The 19,494-nt window shown below is 36.5% G+C and overlaps 2 protein-coding genes across 2 annotated transcripts in view; one reads left to right on the plus strand and one right to left on the minus strand.

The window, feature by feature from the left end:
• Positions 1-19,494, minus strand: part of LOC135079345 (elongation factor-like GTPase 1) — a 198,466-nt gene that overhangs the window by 103,011 nt on the left and 75,961 nt on the right. The gene's annotated exons all lie outside the window — the stretch shown is intronic.
• LOC135079351 (uncharacterized) overlaps positions 8,658-19,494 on the plus strand; it is a 79,997-nt gene continuing 69,160 nt past the window's right edge. The window contains exon 1 of the mRNA XM_063973992.1: positions 8,658-9,470. Coding sequence (XP_063830062.1) covers positions 8,667-9,470 — 804 coding nt within the window. The 5' untranslated portion in view covers positions 8,658-8,666. The remainder of the gene's footprint in view (positions 9,471-19,494) is intronic.

A 19,494-nucleotide genomic window follows, 5' to 3' on the forward strand; every position in this document is an offset into this window, starting at 1 on the left:
ACCCACATTATACACGAAGAGTTCAGTTCAGGGTTAAAATAGTATAAAGGCGAAAGTTTGTGAGTGTGTATGTTTGTTACTTCTTTACGTCTAAACGGCTGGAACGATTTTAATAACATTTGGTATGGAGTTAGCTGACACCTTGGATTAACACATAGGCTACTTTTTACCGCGAGTAACACCGCGGGGCACAGCTAGTATTACATAATATTGTATTTTAGAAGTGAGCGTACTCTATGTTCATTGAAGTATAGGGTGACTCATACAATATTTAGGTAATCCACGATAAGTAAGTACCTACAACTTAAAATGCGCAACAAAATCGGAATATCTTAATGAGAAACAATAAACTGTCAAAAGAAACTTGATAAGCACTTAACTGTTGTTGAAAGAGAAAAGCCATACAATTTGCTCAAAATTGAATTACTTACGATTTTGACTTTATATTTCGGTAGGTATGTCAAAGCCTCTATCACGCGTCTGTGATCACGACAAAATGGTATATGAATATTTAGATTCCAAAATTAAATATTGATCATGGTTTCATCATACCAAAGTTCATTTTACCCCTTATTCAGTGGTAGTACATTTTTTTAATTATTTTAAATTCAATCTTGCGATAAATGCATATAATAAAGCAAAAAAGGACAAACTAATCTAAGCTTAAACGTGATAATAGAACCATGGACTTCACACAGTTGACACATTTAGGCGGCGAAAAAACAACACGAATACGACATTTCTTGTGTGATGAAATTGTGTAAAAACCGTTCTGTTCGAACAAACAAAAATTAAGGAATCACATTTCACAGGTAAAATAATAATCCAATCACTTATTTCCCGACATTAAAATATTGAAATTAATTGAAATCAAACGTCATTCACTCGAAAAAATAATACGTCAAAGACTAGTGTTCTCAGTTATTTACGTGGGAAAATTACCCGAAATATGGGAAATTAATAATAATTTTAGGACTTTTTAGTTGTTTATTACGCATACTATAGAAATAAAATAATTTATCATAATAATTGTGTTTTAATGGGATATATTTTCATAGGCAGATTTGATCCTTCCCAAAAATGTGGAACTGCGAAATTCAAATTTTCTTACATTGATTGCAAGTCAGTGTCAGGTTGTATGTTAAAATCTATCAGAGATAATAATAATATATTGATGATGCATAAGATTATGATTATAATGTACACAAGATTCGTAATTTGTAACTGCGTGAATCATTTTTGATCAACATTATGTACAAACCCTGACACTGACTTGCAAACAATGTTAGAAAATTTGAACATTGAAAATTTCGCGCCTACCTCAACGCATTCACCTTTCATTCTTTTCAAATGGCACGGAATAATTCTGTCTGAATTTCCAAGTAACATCTGCCGATCTATGTTTTTCTTAAAGTAAATGGGTAAAATGTTTTGGCTAACATGGCATCCCTAAATTCACTCACACAATAGATAGACGTCAAAATTTTGCGTCACAGTTTTGTTGTAGCGCGAGTTCCGTCCGCCTTTTTTTATAGGTCCATGAATAGAACTATGAAACTGTTTATTTCGCATTAAATCAATCGTCAATAGGTAGGTCAATGTCTGATTTTTACGATTCTGAAATTCCGCGGAGGCAGTTAAAAGGCGGTAAACTATAAAATAAAGTATTTGATTATATTATAAGTGCCCGCGATTAAATTAGTCCTAATAAATTTTGCTTTGGTTGTAAAATATATTGATGTTGTTTTTGTTTCTATTATGTATATTAATTAATAAAAACTACATAATTAAGTATTGTGAGTTGAATGCTTTAGTTTTTCCCACTGTAAATGCAAAAAGTGAAGTTTATTTATATTTTTCCGAAGGTTTCATGAGAAAGAAATTTAATAGAGAAAGAAAGAAAGAACAAACTGTATGAGAACTCACGGTTTGGGTTATTAACGAGATGCCCCTTTCATAAATCTTTAAAAAAGGTTTATTACGCTTTGAAAATGCCGTATGGTGTATAGTCACTAGGGTGATGTAAAAGAAAAGATTGAAATGATATCTGGGAATATTGTTTTTTTTTTACATTCCTTATTTTAGACGTTGAATACTTAGAACCTATGTCTATTGTTATAGAAAGATCCTGTTTTTCCACAGCCGTCTAGCATTGCGGTTCAAGCCCCATATAAACATGGTGTAAGTATACCCAAACATACTGTGTATATTAATCGGGGGTTTTTATTACATACAATCATAGTAAGTATCATTTACCCATATTACTGACGTATTGCGCCAAGTTAACTGAAGTTACTGATGCATACTGTTATTGTAAAATGAAACCTATTCTATGGTAAAATGAGTTATTTTGGAACGGAAATGTATAATCTGACGTGTTATCAATAGTTTGCCAACCCTAGCATCCAAAGGCAATGGACGTTGAGTCAAACAGTGTCCGGAGAAAACGACTAACTCCGTTAAAGCAGTAGGTAAAGTAGCGCGTCGTTTCGCGAATAAGTCACAACGAGATTGAGAGACAAGGACAACTCGTTTCTTTTTCAAGTCTATGTTTTGCCTAAAGTTAGCTGGTAGAGAATGCCATATGGCATTAAGTTCGCCTTTTTGTGCCGCTTTTTTGTGTGTACAATTAAGTAATTTTCCTTATTTACATAAACGCTATAAATTAGCTAGCTCCTCCTAGATCCCATCTCTACCAATATGAATCATGGGTCCAGAGTTTTTTTTATGCAAGACAAGGCAAGTATTTGACCGCAATCGCATCTGGTGTTAATATTAATAAAAACATTAGTTATGGATTGTATTGTTTAGAGTCAGCTCTACTCGCGTAGTTTTTTTTATAAACATGGTCTTTAATATACTGGACATAACAAAAATAATACCTAATTGAGCATTAATAAAAGTAAAGTGTGTTTATGTAAAGTAGATTAGGTACATGGATCCTTGATTAATACAAATGAGATTAATTACTATACTAGGTATGTTTTAACAGCAAAAAAGCAAAGTCAGGCGAATAATAAAAATATTTTCATGATAATGTTATACTTAGCACGTCTACACGCGTCGATAGTTTGCTATGATAAATAATACAAAAAAACTATAGCGGCCTTAGTTTTATTAAGAGGTATTACTGTGCTGACTAACGCCCGTATTCACAAACCATACTTGCTGAAAATCGAACGCACAGTGTTGAATAGAACTCTGTGATTGGTTCGTGTGTCACACACTGCGTCCACGCGCACTGTGAGACCTCATAGTAATGTTTGTGAATACGGTCGTTACTGTGCTAAATACAAGCATTATTACATAGATCATCATCAAATAGGATCGTGCTCACAGTCTCCACTCTGTACTGGAGACATTTACACAGAAAACAAATGTAGGATTAAATGAACATGTTATGTGATCATTATGGAAATATGATTGAATGAATGATATATGATTTGACGTACCTACACTGCCCACGCTTGTAATCTGGGTTTAAAATCATTACACTAGCATTTATCCCTGGCGGGAATCGAACATCTATCATCGAACAAGAAGTATCCATACAGGTGACAGCCAATTATGTCTTCAACATACCTACATATTGACATCACATGTAATTTTTCTTCTCTGACGGATACGAGAGGGTATCTCACATGCCCTAGTTTATTTTGACATTTCAATTATTAAACTTGTTTATTATTTTAATACTTCAGCGAATGGACCGTGTGCCACATTTGAACAATTATTAAGAGTGGGTTATTAAAGTATATTCACGCAAGTTTATGACTGAGAGGGATAGGTAGAGCATGGTTTTTAAAAGCTATCCCACTTATTACAATTTAAAAATATGTATAAAGCAAATAAAAACTGTCTGAATACAGTGTATGCTTTATGTATTACGTCACTCAAACTAGAAAGCTGTGTGTTCATAGCAAAAAAACTGTATCCTTTTTCTAGAATATTCTTGATTGTCAGAACTGTATTTTTTTTTCTTTTCTTCGAACATAAAAAGTTGACAACCCTATACAGAGTGAATGTGAGTGGTGTGTGCCAAATATGCTTTCAGAATGTCGCTTTAACGGAATTTCGGGATTCCGTTTCGCAATTAAATGATGCTGTACCAACAACATATCTTACTTTAGTTTTCTACTTGCGATATCGATACTGTCAATATCACTTTCCATGGCAATTAAGGTTTTGTGCTTGTAAATTATTCGTAAATGTAGTGCTGAGTGTTTAAGCTGAAAATAAGCGTTATTTTAAGATACACTTTTGCAGTCAGTTTCACTATTTCTGTACATTGCATCGTTAAGTTGCTTTGGTGCTAAGAAATATAGCGAAGCTTTTAGCGATAACTTTGCTTATAATTTTCTAAATACAATTTTTAAATATTTTTCTTTAAATTAAATAGTTTCACTTTAGTGTGGGTTACTACTTAGGTCCAATTAGAGGCGTTGTTGGACCACATCACGCTCATCTCTAATTTTATTTTAAAATCATCAAATTCTCACTACTGCGGGATTTGGAAACAACCTTAATGATGTTTCGAGTCGGTAACATGAGTCGTAGTAGTGAAAATTTAGGAAAAATGCAACATGAAAGTTTAAAATATAATAAATCAACAATGTCGTTCCAAATCGGGAACAATCATTACTAACACAAACAACATAATATTGATTAATATGTCACTGGCAGTTTATCTTACGCGGGATTTGACAGCAACCTTGCTATGCTTCGACTCGGTTGCACGAGTCATAGTAGTGAGAATTTAGTAAAAATGCAATATGAAAGTTTAAAAATAGTAAATCAACAATGTCGTTCCAAATCGGGAACAATCATAGTTACTAACACAAACCACATATTGATTAATATGTCACTGGCAGTTTATCTTACGCGGGATTTGACAGCAACCTTGCTATGCTTCGACTCGGTTGCACGAGTCATAGTAGTGAGAATTCAGTAAAAATGCAACATTAAAGTTTAAAATAATAAATCAACAATGTCGTTCCAAATCGGGAACAATCATTACTAACACAAACAACATAATATTGATTAATATGTCACTGGCAGTTTATCTTACGCGGGATTTGACAGCAACCTTGCTATGCTTCGACTCGGTTGCACGAGTCATAGTAGTGAAAATTTAGGAAAAATGCAACATGAAAGTTTAAAATATAATAAATCAACAATGTCGTTCCAAATCGGGAACAATCATAGTTACTAACACAAACAACATATTGATTAATATGTCACTGGCAGTTTATCTTACGCGGGATTTGACAGCAACCTTGCTATGCTTCGACTCGGTTGCACGAGTCATAGTAGTGAGAATTTAGTAAAAATGCAATATGAAAGTTTAAAAATAGTAAATCAACAATGTCGTTCCAAATCGGGAACAATCATAGTTACTAACACAAACAACATATTGATTAATATGTCACAGGCAGTTTATCTTACACCAGTTCGCTTGTTCGTGCTATAGAAGTGGCGCATGCGCACAGACGTGTGGAATACTTTGTCGCTGGCAAAAACAATTCTCACGGGGCTAATCTTGTAACTCCCATTAGACAATGCAGCAAATCACCGGTTCTGTTGCACTGCACATATTTTCTCTGTTGCCGGCTGAACAGCGAGGAAAGTAGGCTGGCCATTTTTGATGGTTTTAAGGGAATATGGACTGCTTTGGTACTGTTCGGAAAGGCGACGTTTGACAGATCGGAAGCCGTAAAAGGATGACGTCGAAGAAATCTAGTAGGCCACGGCTGACTTCAATTGTTTTCTTAACACACATGATCACACGCTTGGATATTTATTGATGTTCTGCTATTATTTTGTCTGATTTAGTAGCATGATGATATTTTATAACGACTCATGTGTATTCTATAACAACTCATGTATTAGCTTTTGATGGTTTTAAGGGAATACGGACTGCTTTGGTACTGTTTGGAAAGGCGACGTTTGACAGATCGGAAGCCGCAAAAGGATTGACGTCGAAGAAATCTAGTAGGCCACGGCTGACTTCAATTGTTTTCTTAAACTTAAAACGCTTAGATATTTATTGATGTTTTGCTATTTTTTTGTCTGATTCAGTAACATGATTATATTTTATAACGAATCATGTGTATTCTAATACAACTCATGTAAGCGTTTGAAAAAAAAAATATTTGAATAAAAACATTTTAAGTTGTCCGTTTAAAGTGTATCCTTAATGGATAATCAGGTTCATCTCCATCGACAGTCGTCGGATCTTTACAGACCAGTCTAATGCTACTTTTACTTGCTAATACTCTAGGCTAAGTAAGACATAGACACCTTTATTCTTTTAAGGATATAATTTCTGATTCAGTCTCAGAAATAAATACTAGAAAGTTAATTGAATGCTGAGCCATTGGGTTTTCATGAGACCCATACGTACCAGCATGTAAATTCCAAAATATGACATTACTTGCAACGCACATTCATTGAAGACTTTTCTCTTGAATAATTATTTACATTATTCAAACAAACATAAATAATACATTGTGTTTTAAAAAGAAAACGCAATGACTTGGATGACAATCATATTTTTTGACAAAGTAACATTTAAATTAGGCACCGTATGTCAGTATTTTAATACTCACTATTTTGTTAGCCTAAAATTATTCTTAAAGATTGTAAATACGAGTAATGTTTCCACCAAAGACTTTGGTAGAACAAGGGCACAATTGCACTTTTTGCAATTTTACAGGAGAGCTATTAATTATTAGCTACACATTTTTAAAGTATTTCTGCATACTTAACTCATTTTTGCAATTTTTGACAATTGTGCCCTTGTTCTACCGAAGGTGCGAGTTATAAAAAGTCAAATTGTGTCGAAGTTAGTTTATGAAAATTTTGGAGTTTGGAATGGAACTATCCCAAAAAGTCCAGTAAATTCAGACACCCTTCTTCGAACACCTTGTTCTTATCACCAGCTAAAAGGCTGCGGCAATGAATTTTAGGTGCCCACTAAGAAAATATAAAGCATTTTGAGACCGTAAATATAACGTTACGGTTTTATAGTTTTATGGACAGTTATCCATTACAATAGAAATCGTGACAGTTTTACGCAAATGTAAAAATATCCGCAATAAACAGCTACTTGTTGAGAAATCAATAATGAGCTTGATAAATTAATTAGCGATATTTTTTTTTATACCGCCAGCACCTATTTATTAATTGATATAAATATTAGCTGACAGCGTAATAAGGTGTTGATAGATGAGCAGTATTTGCAAAGTAAATATCTCTATTACTGTTAGTAGTAAACATCTTTTCTATATAGTCTAGAGTAAATTAAAGATTTCGAAGTAAATACAGAAATATTTAATACCGAAGTGCGTAACCATGTTTAACGCACCGCGGAGCGTATTTTTGTAAATATTGTAAAGCAAACTCTAGTAAATGGAGCGAGCAGAATTGATCTCTTAGCCTTAACAAATAGAGACCACGTCATTGTGGTACCGGTTACTTTACCGGTATCCCGGCATGATGCGACGAACATGCTCCGAAAAGTTTGCATAAGTAATTTTGATTTTGTTTTCAACTTTCTCTTTCATATTGTACACATTAGACATGCCCTTGCATTTGTTTTAATTAATTCTGTTACAATTATACGTTGGCGTCTGACAAGACAGTGAGTTGATTAATTTTTTGATTTATTAATAATGTAAAGTGAATTGGATTTGACTGCATATGAGAGTCAGTTCGCGAAAATGTCATTAAGTTTCACTTTGATCTTGGCCAAAAGGAAGAAAAGCGATAAATGTCATTAAGTATGAACTGCATAAAATAATGAAATATGGGGAAAACTGTAACATGAAACGTTAGCACGATCAGCAAATACTAACCGATAAATGAAATGCAACCATTTCGCTGCGCAAACGGCTACAGCAACCGTAATGGCTACAAATAGCTTTGATTATGCTCATTCAGAACTCCTGTATAGTTCAGGCGCAAGTAGGCCCGAACCACCAAATTAGGTGTGAAACTGCCTCAGATAGAACATTACACGCTCTGCGGTCGTTTTTGATACTCACAAATTTCAGACGACAGACGTGCGTAATGGCCTATCCGAGCCCAAGATTGAATAGCGGTACTCGGCGCAACCACAGGGCGAATATGAATCGGAAAAATTGCATAGAAATTTAAATAAACGCACTTAGATACGCGCCAGGTAACGGGACAGCATGCTGGATAATCAAACACTGTAAGCCTCGTTAGCTGCAACTAATTAACTTTATTAGAATATGAATTCTCAGCCAATAAAAGCATCCTTTAGGCTTCCGTATGTCATTACCGTTACGAACTTACGATGCAATAACGAGGGACAGGCAAGGAAATCATAAAATTAATTCGCCTCTAAATCGATGCAAAATTGCAAAATCAATGTAACCATCAAAGTAAACTGTAAGTTGGATGTTTGTAACAGGTAATAATTCCGAGAGTGCCAGCTATCACACGTTACGACTGGCTAATGGCTTTAAGTATCGTAGCAATTTCCTAAGACAGTTGGCTATAGATGCAGCCGGTGCAGAATCGGATGCAGCGTAGGGCGGGCTGAAGTAGGTGAGCGTCGGCCGCGCGCCGTGCGGCGGCTGCGGGCTGCGGCGCTCGCGCAGTCCCGCTCGCATCGTCGCCGCGGCCGCACGTTCGCTGCGATGAACCGCCCGCTCGCCACGCTCCTCGCGCTCGCCGCCCTCGCGGCCCTCGTCGCCGCAGAGCCCCCGCGCCCCCGCCTCTTAGACTTCAACCCCTTCGCATGGCTCCCCAGCAACAGGAACAGATCGCCATCCATCATGGACTACTTCTTCCCCCCGTCGCGCACCCCAAAACAATCCAGTCTGGAACCGCCCGCTGACCGGAAACCACCACCCACCGTCCCCGAAACGACCCTCGATAACACACCCGCACCTACCACCATCGAAGAACGGTCAACAACGTATTCTAGAAAAGTCTCCACCAAAACAAAATCCACCCTCCCCGTGACCGCGACTTCCCCGCCGAAAACTAAAAAACCCTCTCGCAAACCCATCCCAGTCGAGACTACCATTGAGGCCAAAACAACTCTAACAACCAGAATTGAAACTCCACCCCCGACGGTGAGGGTTACAACTGTTTCGTCGGCGTATCATCCCACGAAGCATTACTCTATCCGGCCGGTGTTGAGGACGGAGACGCCGACCGTTCAAGATACTGAGACGACGAGTAGCGATAGTACGGAGACCGTTTCGGAGTTTGACACCGCTGGTACAACGGTGGAGGATGCGAAAGAGACAGTGCCGACGTTGAGTACTGCTGAAGATCAGCGGTCAACGGACGCGGGGACCCTGAGCACGGCCACCGTGGAGTCGACCACCCCGACTGAGACCACGGACGCCGCTGACAGCCGCGAGGGCTATCTTCCGCTACGTGACAAACCTCAGCAGACACACGTCAAAATCAACGATCAAACAAAGAAAGAGGTCAGTGGTTTCATACAAATACTATCCCCCAGCGTTGTTTTTCTTAAACGGTTACAGTCTAATAGCCGCGACTTTCTTAGCTCCTGTTACTGTATTTTCTCAGAGCGCTCGTAAATTTCTTTCGATCGACGCAAACGCATTCGCCACACATAAATAATAAGTCGTCCGATGGTAAAAAGCAATTTTCCATAGCAAACGTCGGTGCGTTGAGTTGAGGGGTGTAGGTACATAATTTTCTACTAATTAGACTTAAGAAAGGTTAAAGTGTATTCATCACTTCGATTGCATTCCCACATTACGCGTGTAGATCGATGTAAATTATTTGCTTCTTGCAAGCTTTTATTAGCAGCGATATTAAATGTTCAAGAACTGTGAAAAAGTTCTGCGTAAAAACACGACAGTATTTCACGCCCCGTGGTCGCAGTGGTTAATTTTATAAGTATGTACACACAATTAGTGAGCACATGTTTATTTATGTTTTATGCATTATGTCATCGAGTGCTATGTTCAGCAATCCCAAATTTAAGCAATTGCATCTTTCTCTTAATAGCAAAAGATAACACGTTTGGCTAGAATTTAAGTAGTTAATTATGTAAAGTAGGAACTCAATGTAACTATTATTTAAAAATTAGACATCAAACAGGTCATAAAATTATTCAAATCCTTTTTATATGAAAGAAATTTTCGAAATTTCCATACAATTCCGTACAAGACGGAAGTAATATTTGTATGACACCATCAAAACTCTTCTAAATCTCCCGAGGAACCTATTCACACATACTGCAAACATGAAAATAGTGCTTTGCATAATCCCATTACTTTAAAATCGCACAAAAAACATGCAACAATACAATCCATTACTTTTATGAGTATTACAAAAAGCGGAGCAATTATCAGGCACTATTACCCATTTTCAGTCTTAAGCACCGGACACAAAACAAAAAGTGAGAAACAAAATGAAATATGTATTAGTTGCGTAAAGGGAAACCAGGGATGTTACATGCGATGTAGTTTTCACACCTTACGTGTTTTTTGTTTTGTTAATTGCCAGTACAAATTAACAAGATCGTTAACAAATTCAACATCTAATCGCGCTTTAGCATTATAAACTGATCGCAGTACAATAATGATGATTTATTTCTTCAAAAATGGATCAGCGGATATCTCGAGAGGTATCATTACCTGGTTGACTGCATTAGTTGTTCAATTTCTATTTTCTCAGCTTACTCTTCCGAGGGCAAAGCAAAAAGCACTAGATCATCTAAAATGCGTTACTTTCCTGTCATTAGTGAGTTTGTGGTCTCAACCACAGTGGCGGAAGTCCGCAAAATTTTTGGACAGAAACAAATTTAGCTTAGTTTAGTAGACGCTATTCACTAAGAAAACTTTCACTCTTATACAGTCAATCTATCATAGGTAACGGATGGTCAGACATTTTCTAAAGCCGACCGATCTTTTGTTGAGGGCATTAGCTTTGTCGCTAATTACTATCTGTATTTGTCTTTGAAATGACTGAAATTTCTCAGCCAGTTATCGTTTCGGCTGCTAGAGACATTTTTGTGACGTAAGTTAGTAATTATTTACTACTTTAAGAAGAACCGTACAAAGATTTTAATGATTAAAAGCAAGTTATAATCATTGCGATCATTATTTACGCGTTGTTTATTTAGTTACATAAATAAGTGTGATAAATTTTATAGCCGTTATAATATCACGGTCGGTTCTAAATATAACTGGATACTAGACGGTATTAAATAACTATAATCACTACCGTTATTTATAAAATTAAATGTTTATTCTCCATAGGAAATCTGATAGAGATATAAATTATTATTTTGCACAGATGTATCGGTGACTCGGTGAGTTAAAACTATAGATGGATATTCAGTTAAAGTAATGGCCGTCGTTCCCATGAAGTCTGTAAGAGGCGATCTTCGGCAGTTGAACCATAAATTTGTCTGTGCGCAGGCGCCGGCTTCAAGTAACGGGCAGTAACAAGGAAAAGGCAGAAGGCTTGCTTTATACTAACAATTACCATTATAAGAAATTGCAATGCAGTGGCAATCTGGCCCCACTTAACCGTCGAACCTTTCTGGTTTCTGATGTAAGTTGCACGCGTTGCGTGTGCACTGAAAAGCATGGTCTGGGCCTTCTGTCTTCTATTTTTGTAATATCTAACTAACGGACTTGCGGCTAGTATGGCCAACCGGACTGCATGTTACACGTTTTTGCACAACTCTACCCTTTATGTCTAATCCAATAAGATGCTGGGAACTCGGCGCCGGTTGGCTACACGCTACCGTATTTTAGCGGTCTGGATCATTTGCATTAACAATGTCATACTGCATCGATTTATGATTTTATTACATCATTACATCACGCGAGCCAATTATTCCAGTTTATCGATGTTCTCGTTAATTCAGTGATATTGCAATTACTTCGCGTAGTTCATTCGCAGGACGTGTGTACAGCAAAGGCAGTTTGATATGCGTTGCTAATACCGTTAGAAGTTCCTGGCTTTTTAATAGAATCGCTTTTTGAAATCTTGGAATTCGTTGCTATTAGAAAAAAGGTCGAATGTCTGGAATCAGTTGTCATGCAGTTACTTAAATTTGTGAGAACAAAAATTTTAGAAATTAAATCACCTTGTTAATTTTAATCAAATCGTAACAAATTTCACTTTCGCGAGTTGTGGCAAATACTCAAGGTTTGCATTGATACTTCGCGCCTAATTAATCAGTACGCATTACGGTTAGAAAGTGGATAGATAGTCGGATCTGTTCGATGGCCCGAAGAGAAAGGGGCGAACCTTAGGAACGTAACCTAAGAACTAGGTTGGTACGTAGTAATCAAATGTACTTCGGTTGAAAGTGTTTCACGACAGAAATAGTCCTCTAAACATAGCTCGCGATAAGAAATGCAGGGATAAATAAGTGTCAAGAATCGACTCTATGGGAATAAAAATGTTCTCATCTCAATGCATCCTTCAGATCAGCACAGAGATTGTCCACAAGTTGCACTTATCTACCATCTAAGAATAAAATAAAGTGTTAATTAAATCGACAAGATCACACTATAGGTGTGCCGATATCAGCAGGTTGTTACGATTCACACACAGTTTGCAGTTTAAACGAAATATTTTCCTATTGCATAACTTTCATTTCAACGTGTATCAAATCAAAGTCATTCTTCGTGACATTTTCATTAAAATCAATTACTAAAAAGCGTACGTCATACTGGATTCCTTTTATTTTTTTGTCGGTGTTAAATAATATATTGCATAAGTTTTTTGTAAATGGCAGTTACGGTGTTATCTCAAGTGTAAAATTGAATTATCGCAGAGTCGTATTATGAATGGACTGGCCTCGTGGTCTCATTCGTGATTCATTGTTACATACTATTAATCTCACTCAACTAAAATAGTATTATGTACGTTTTATCTAAATCATAATGTCTTTATGATGATTTCATACAAACGCTTTATAATTAAGACGTGTTTGGGGTAATATCAGAAGCAGTTAAAAAGGAACGTATAAAAATTTAATATTCTTAGATTTAGTCTTACGGTACCACTCTTGGATTACTTCGAAGCTGGTGACCCAAATGCCATGGTTTCACCTCATGGTTTCGTTGGTTAAATTAAGTCCGCTAAAGAGATTAACAAAAACTCGCAGTGAAGAAAAGAAGTGGGCTTTAGGTTTAATGAAAATAAATACAACAGGTATACTTTTCTGTAAAAAGATATACCTTTGATCGACGCTAAATTTTCTCAACCTTTTTGTAATAAGCAACAAACACTATGCTTCCCATGGAAAACAGATGACGAAAATCATACGAAAAAAATACTTTAGAATGCTTGCCGTGCATTGCTGCACACGGTTACTGACTTGAAACAAATTGTCAACAACGCTGAGAAAAAGTAAGTAGTTTAAACTTTCGCTTATACCAAATTAGTGTACACGTAAATCACCATATGGTGACAATGACCCAGTGCCGCGTGAAAATTGTGGCACCAATATATGCGCGCACAGAATGTAGTGTCACGAAACTGGATCAACTTAAAGACTACGGAAAATGATTGATAGAAATGATCCCCAATCATCCATTTGATTATGAGCATCATGCATTTAATAGCTGGAGAGCAATTTAGTTTCATGATATGTAATTCTGTGACTTACTTCTTTAAGTAGATATACATAATGTGTGTGCGACAGTTTTGATATACTAAACATGGAATAAAACCCTCTTGATCGAGACTCGCGATCGACTTAGTTTTTGATTGAGGAAATTATAGTGACTGGCAAGTAGTAGGTACAGTTGGCACTCAATATTGTATATGAATATTAATGAAACGGGTCAACTACTTAATGACCATCCATAGAATGTAGTGCAATGCAAAGATGACAATTATAAGGTCTAATGACACATAATGTACCACTTGCATGGAATGAGGCGTCGCCGAAGGGTGGCGGATGGGAATCATGCAAAACTAACGAAGTAGCAAGTAAGTACATGATATGCAGCGAATGTCAAGTGTCATGGTGAAAGGTGCATCACTATTGCGGTAAACGTTAGGTTGTCAACCACAACTAAAAAACGTCTCGTTAGAGCGCTCATGAATAAAGCATTTTCTATTCCTGACATGTCAGAGAGAACTTTGAATGAGTTAAAGCTTCAAGTAAATTTTAAACTACTAGTCTTTCAACTCATCGAAGTAAATGCAGCAGTTTTCACAGATAAATCAAAGCTGTCGGATGCAGTTCGAATGATATAACGAATCATATTGCTCGAGCTAGCCCGAATCCAGTTCCGTGCTGTGTCATAATGAAACGAACTCGAATGCATGCGACGACCGACATTGACTCGGAACCGTTCAAGGCCATCAATTGTTGCATAAATGCTTCATTTAACAGGTTCCGAATGCTTACACGTGAACATTTTTGCATCAATTGATATCTATTGCGTTTACAGTTGCGTTACGTATAAAGTGTGTGTTTTAATAATCCGGTCCGGTAAGACCAGTCTACATATGAATCTGCAGCGGTAGCCAATACTAGCACTTCCTGGCTTAGAACGTTATTACAGTAATGAGCTCTCAGAAGTGCTGTTATTTAAACGAATCGGCAGAAGACCATTTGTTGTTTATTTCAAAGATATGCTGTAGTTAACCGGAGTTGCGAGGTGGATATTATGCTCTTAAGCGCACGAGAAGAAAAGGAAAACATGGTCAGATGAAGCGTTGTAAATAGTAACTAGCCGTCTATTTATGTACTAAATTCTGTTGCCTCTCCTATCTTCATCTCAGCCTATCTCAAAGACTATACCGAGTTGCGTGAACCTGCGTCCAATGACATAACCGATTAGTCAAAGCCAATTAGGGTTGTCGTCACGACGTGTACCGTAAAATGTGTTTATCCGCTACACTTAACACGCGAATGCCACACGCGAAACAGGATGATATAAATTACGGTTTTTTATTGAACTAGCTTTTGCCCGCAGTTTCGTCTGCGTGAATTTTGGATATGCTTTTTATCGCGCGCGTCTTTATCTTTTAAAGAAAAGGATCAAACTATCCTGATTCTGGGTCTCAGTCTCTCTTCACCTTCCTTGACTGTTACAAGAACAAAAGATATACAATCTGTTATGGAGGCTATTTTTCGAAATACAATATCGGTTCAGCGGTCAAAGTGTAAAGTCTATTTGTTACCTAACAGACAGACTTACTTTCGCATTAATAATTATTATTATAGGATGGATGGATTGAAAACAATAGACAGTTAATTATGAAATCGTTTACGTCTATGCCCTATGTGCGAAGACGCCTTTAACGTACAGAGACATGTTACTTTTCACCATTAAACCTTTTCTTCAATAACATCAAAACAACGCGAATGAGATCTTGGAATTCCTCATTCAATACCAGATTGATAGATTGAGTAATAGTCTTGACCAATTCAATTAAATATCAAGCGGCAATACAACATGCTTCGTCATCAAAAGACACAACAAACAAACAGTACGAAAGCGAATCTAACAAGTCATAATCGTAGAAAGTGTGCGTAATTGATTTTTTTATATATCTATGTGTCAAGTAAACAGTAATGGCAATAGCAATCGCGTTTTAATGTACTGCGATTGTTCAAAGGTTTGATTCACTGCTGGTATTAAAACGGCAACATACAATTACACTTCTTAGTTTGATACGGTATTTAAGGTTTCTAATCGAAAAACATGTCAATTTCAGAATAGGTTGGCATGCTTTAAATTATTGGGCGATGTGATTAAGCTATTTTTAATCTTATGTGAGGAGTGTATATTAACACATCATCCATCTTACTGGCAGGCTATTAAGGCCAAATCATTTATTAAACTAAAGACCAGTTAGCAATATTTGCGCAGCCAAAGGTGGAAGTTGAGATAAATATCGTTTACAACGTTATGCTTTTACATTAAGGACGAAGTAAAATCGAAGTCAACAGAATCGTTATTTAAATTGGCATCATTTTCATTTAGAAAGTCAAAGGTATGGTAATTAGAGAGTAATTGTTAGTAGAAAACATTTTCACTCTCAGTGTATCGCGAAGAAATACTAATGTATTCAGAGCGGCGAGAAAATTGTAACACTAACTGTATTGTCAATAAATCAAATATTTGCCAAGCTTTGCCAAGCGTAACAAGCAAACTGAGCTCGTTGCTAAATCATTGTCTTTTATTAATCTCCATTAATTGGAAGTGAAAGTGCAAAACGATTCGCTATTAGGTCAAAATGCCGATTCAGAATTCTTCGCCTCTGACCCTACTGCCAATCTAATTTAACTATTCAATGCTTGTCTAAAGAAAGATCGCTCCTCACAAGACTCAATCAATGCAGAAAATATTACTCATGTTACATAAGATTTTTGTACCAAATGTCATGCATTGTTTCATTCAGTCAACTTGTATAGCAGAGAAAGTTCAACAAAGGGCTCTACATCAATTACTTACCTTAAAAGTGTCAGTCAAATTACGTCACTCACTCGTATAGACGATGACGTATCGATGCTTACCTGAAACAGTAGAGCACAGATTCTAAACGTTATTTCGTAACAGTTCCGATTGCAACTCGTACGCATAATACCGTACGTATTTGTTTAGAAGCCTCGGGCGAAAGTTACCGGAATAACTGACCTCTCAATTCATTATAAGATAATCGAAAGTAAAATTAATTCGGCATCGATATTGTTTTGACAGCGGCGATTTCATTGACACGTGTTAGTTGTACTATTAGAGGCTAATTGAAGCTGCTATGAAACGGACACTCGATTATTTTAGTGTTACGCAATCGTTTAGGAGTAATTTAATTGCTATTAACAGCCTTTTCTGTTAGAATTGATATCTAATAGATTGAAGGGAGGTTATCCTAATTAAAATCTCTTATTAGATTTGCAAAAAAAGGTAGTATGGTACACTTCTTTCTCTACATTTATACAAAAAGAAGATGACATTTGTTATTATTACTGTTGACATAAGATCAGTTTACGGGATGTATAGATAACAAGTGTCTGTTAAATGGGCCGTCTTTTCTGCTTCGACTTGCGAATGACCTAGCGAAGTGCGAAATTACAGTAAGAGAACCTATCAAAAGTAACAGCTTTCGCAAATTGCTGGGTTATAATCTAAAATACCTCTGGGAGTAATGAAAGAATGGTTGTTGTATAAATGCCCATTTCAGGGATAAATTTCCCTTGTAACAATCTGTAATGGTTCTATTATGATTTAAGTGAGTAACAATTCGAAACTTTTCATATCGATGGAGCGAAAAAATTAGAAACTGCAATGACCAAGATGGTTAGACGTGATTCATAAAGAAAAGAAACAAAAATTTGTAGATGCGGCATCGAAAAAATAACACTCGAATGGAGTCAATAAAGCGCAGCGCTAAAGATTATCAAATAGATGAGAATAGGAGATAGATCCAGCTAACTAGTTATGCGTCACTATAAATAATATAAAACGTGTTTAGCTCTTGCATACATAAATGGATGCGGCAAGTAATCCACTAGTCGAACTACTGCAAGTGTGAATTAATAGGCATAAAATGAAGCGTGTCCAGTCTCATCACATCTTTTCTTCGTCGCTAACATAAAGCTAAAAAAGTGCTGCAGAAATTATAAGATAAAAATCTTGGGTAGTTAGGATAGTCAACAACGATAGCGTATCTTGTTTTAAATTTGCGAATCATTCTACCCCAGTTTCTCAGTGAAATTTACGAATATTTGCGCGTTTCCTTAGTCTTATCAGTGACCGTTAAGACAATTACAGCTGGACTGTATCTGAACATCATTACAGTACTGCTTGATGCTAACAGCACGCATCATATCATAAAATGTGCGGTGATGGAAACAACGACTATCAACATTATCGCTGTAACGATCTCACTAGAAAGTTAACTGTTCAAAGTTTTTATCACCACTGTTTAGTTAACTAAATGCACGTTTAATACATTATACTGGCGCAGGAATTCAAATCTATAATTATTGTACACGCTATTTCATACTGGATGTAGCCATGAGAGAGTATAAGATGATGCACGCAATTTCTAACACTGCCTCTTCCTTGAATGTTACAATGTTAAGCAAATGAGAAATTCTTTGCCATCTCAATTTGAGTTAGTTGACATGGTCCAAATTGAAACATTTTGAACGTTATTACTTTGGTGTGAGAAGTTCTGTATATTTGTATACCCCAGGTCGACGTTTGTAAAGTTGTTCATGCAATTTATACTACACTTCAGACAAGTGCAAACACCAACAAGCTTGCAGAAGCGATACGTGTGAACAACTTGACATAGTAAACCGTGACTAAGTATGACAGCAAACATGCTAACAGTTTGTAGGCGAAGCGCAAACGCTTGTCAAACAAATAGTTGTTCAGGGTGTCCACTGCAAATGTTCGAAAAAATTCCCTGACTTTTCCCTGACTTTCCCTGACAATTTTCTCAAAATTCCCTGACCAACTATGTATACAACGTGTCCCAAAATTCAAGGATAAGCCGACGCCACAGGTTGGACATAGTCATGATTACTTTAGGAAAAATAAGGAAAAAAATCTATCTCAATTATTTTTTAACTTACACAATAAATAATGAAATTCAACGAAAATTGACACCCCTTATGATATTTTACATTACCACGACCACAATTTTTCAATTATTCCTGGTTTTTTTGTTTATATCGGCAACTTAAGTAGTGCTGCTGTTCACCCCAACTCTTAAAACCCCCAGAATCCTTGCAGTTTTTACACAAAAGTTAATCAAAATATTTTATTTCCTTAAAATTTTGAACGATTTTTACTTTCACACCACTTTGACTCATCGTTTTGTAAAAAAAAGGATGAACACTACTGCGGCAAGTTTTTTTAAAGTTGACGCAACTATCCAAGATTCCAAAATGGTACTCTAAGAAACCTAGTCGCAAAAAAGATATGCGTACCATTTTTACAAGCACTTCGCTTGTTAGTTAGTATGGGATAAATCTTACAACTGAATTTAAAACCAGTTAGTTCTCCTTAATCAATTGAGCTGAAATTTGGTATACTTGTGTAAGTACGATGACAATGCAATATTATACCATTGAGCTGGATGGAGTCAGAGTCAGAGAGACATTGAGATAGGAACTCTTAACGAAACGGCGGAATTGCATCTAGTTTGGGTTCGTTGGGCTTGTCTTTTCGAGCACTTTAGTGCTAGATGATGTCCAGGGTCCTGATGATGAAGTCAAGAGGTGGCAGGAGCTGGCCATAGGAAGTCCTAAACGAAACGGCGGAAGCTTATCGAGTTTGGGTTCGTTGGATTTGTCTTCCCGAGCACTTAGGCCATGAGATGGAGAAACAACTAAATAGTTTAAAATAAAGTTGTAATAAAAAAAAAAACTTTTTTAAAAACAAGCTTGACTTCGTTTGAAAATTATAATTGACTTCATCATCAGGACCCTGGACATTATCTAGCACTAAAGTGCTCTAAAAGACAAATCCAACGAACCCAAAC

Source organism: Ostrinia nubilalis, chromosome 16 (assembly GCF_963855985.1).
Source record: "Ostrinia nubilalis chromosome 16, ilOstNubi1.1, whole genome shotgun sequence".
Classification (NCBI taxonomy): Eukaryota; Metazoa; Arthropoda; class Insecta; order Lepidoptera; family Crambidae; genus Ostrinia; species Ostrinia nubilalis.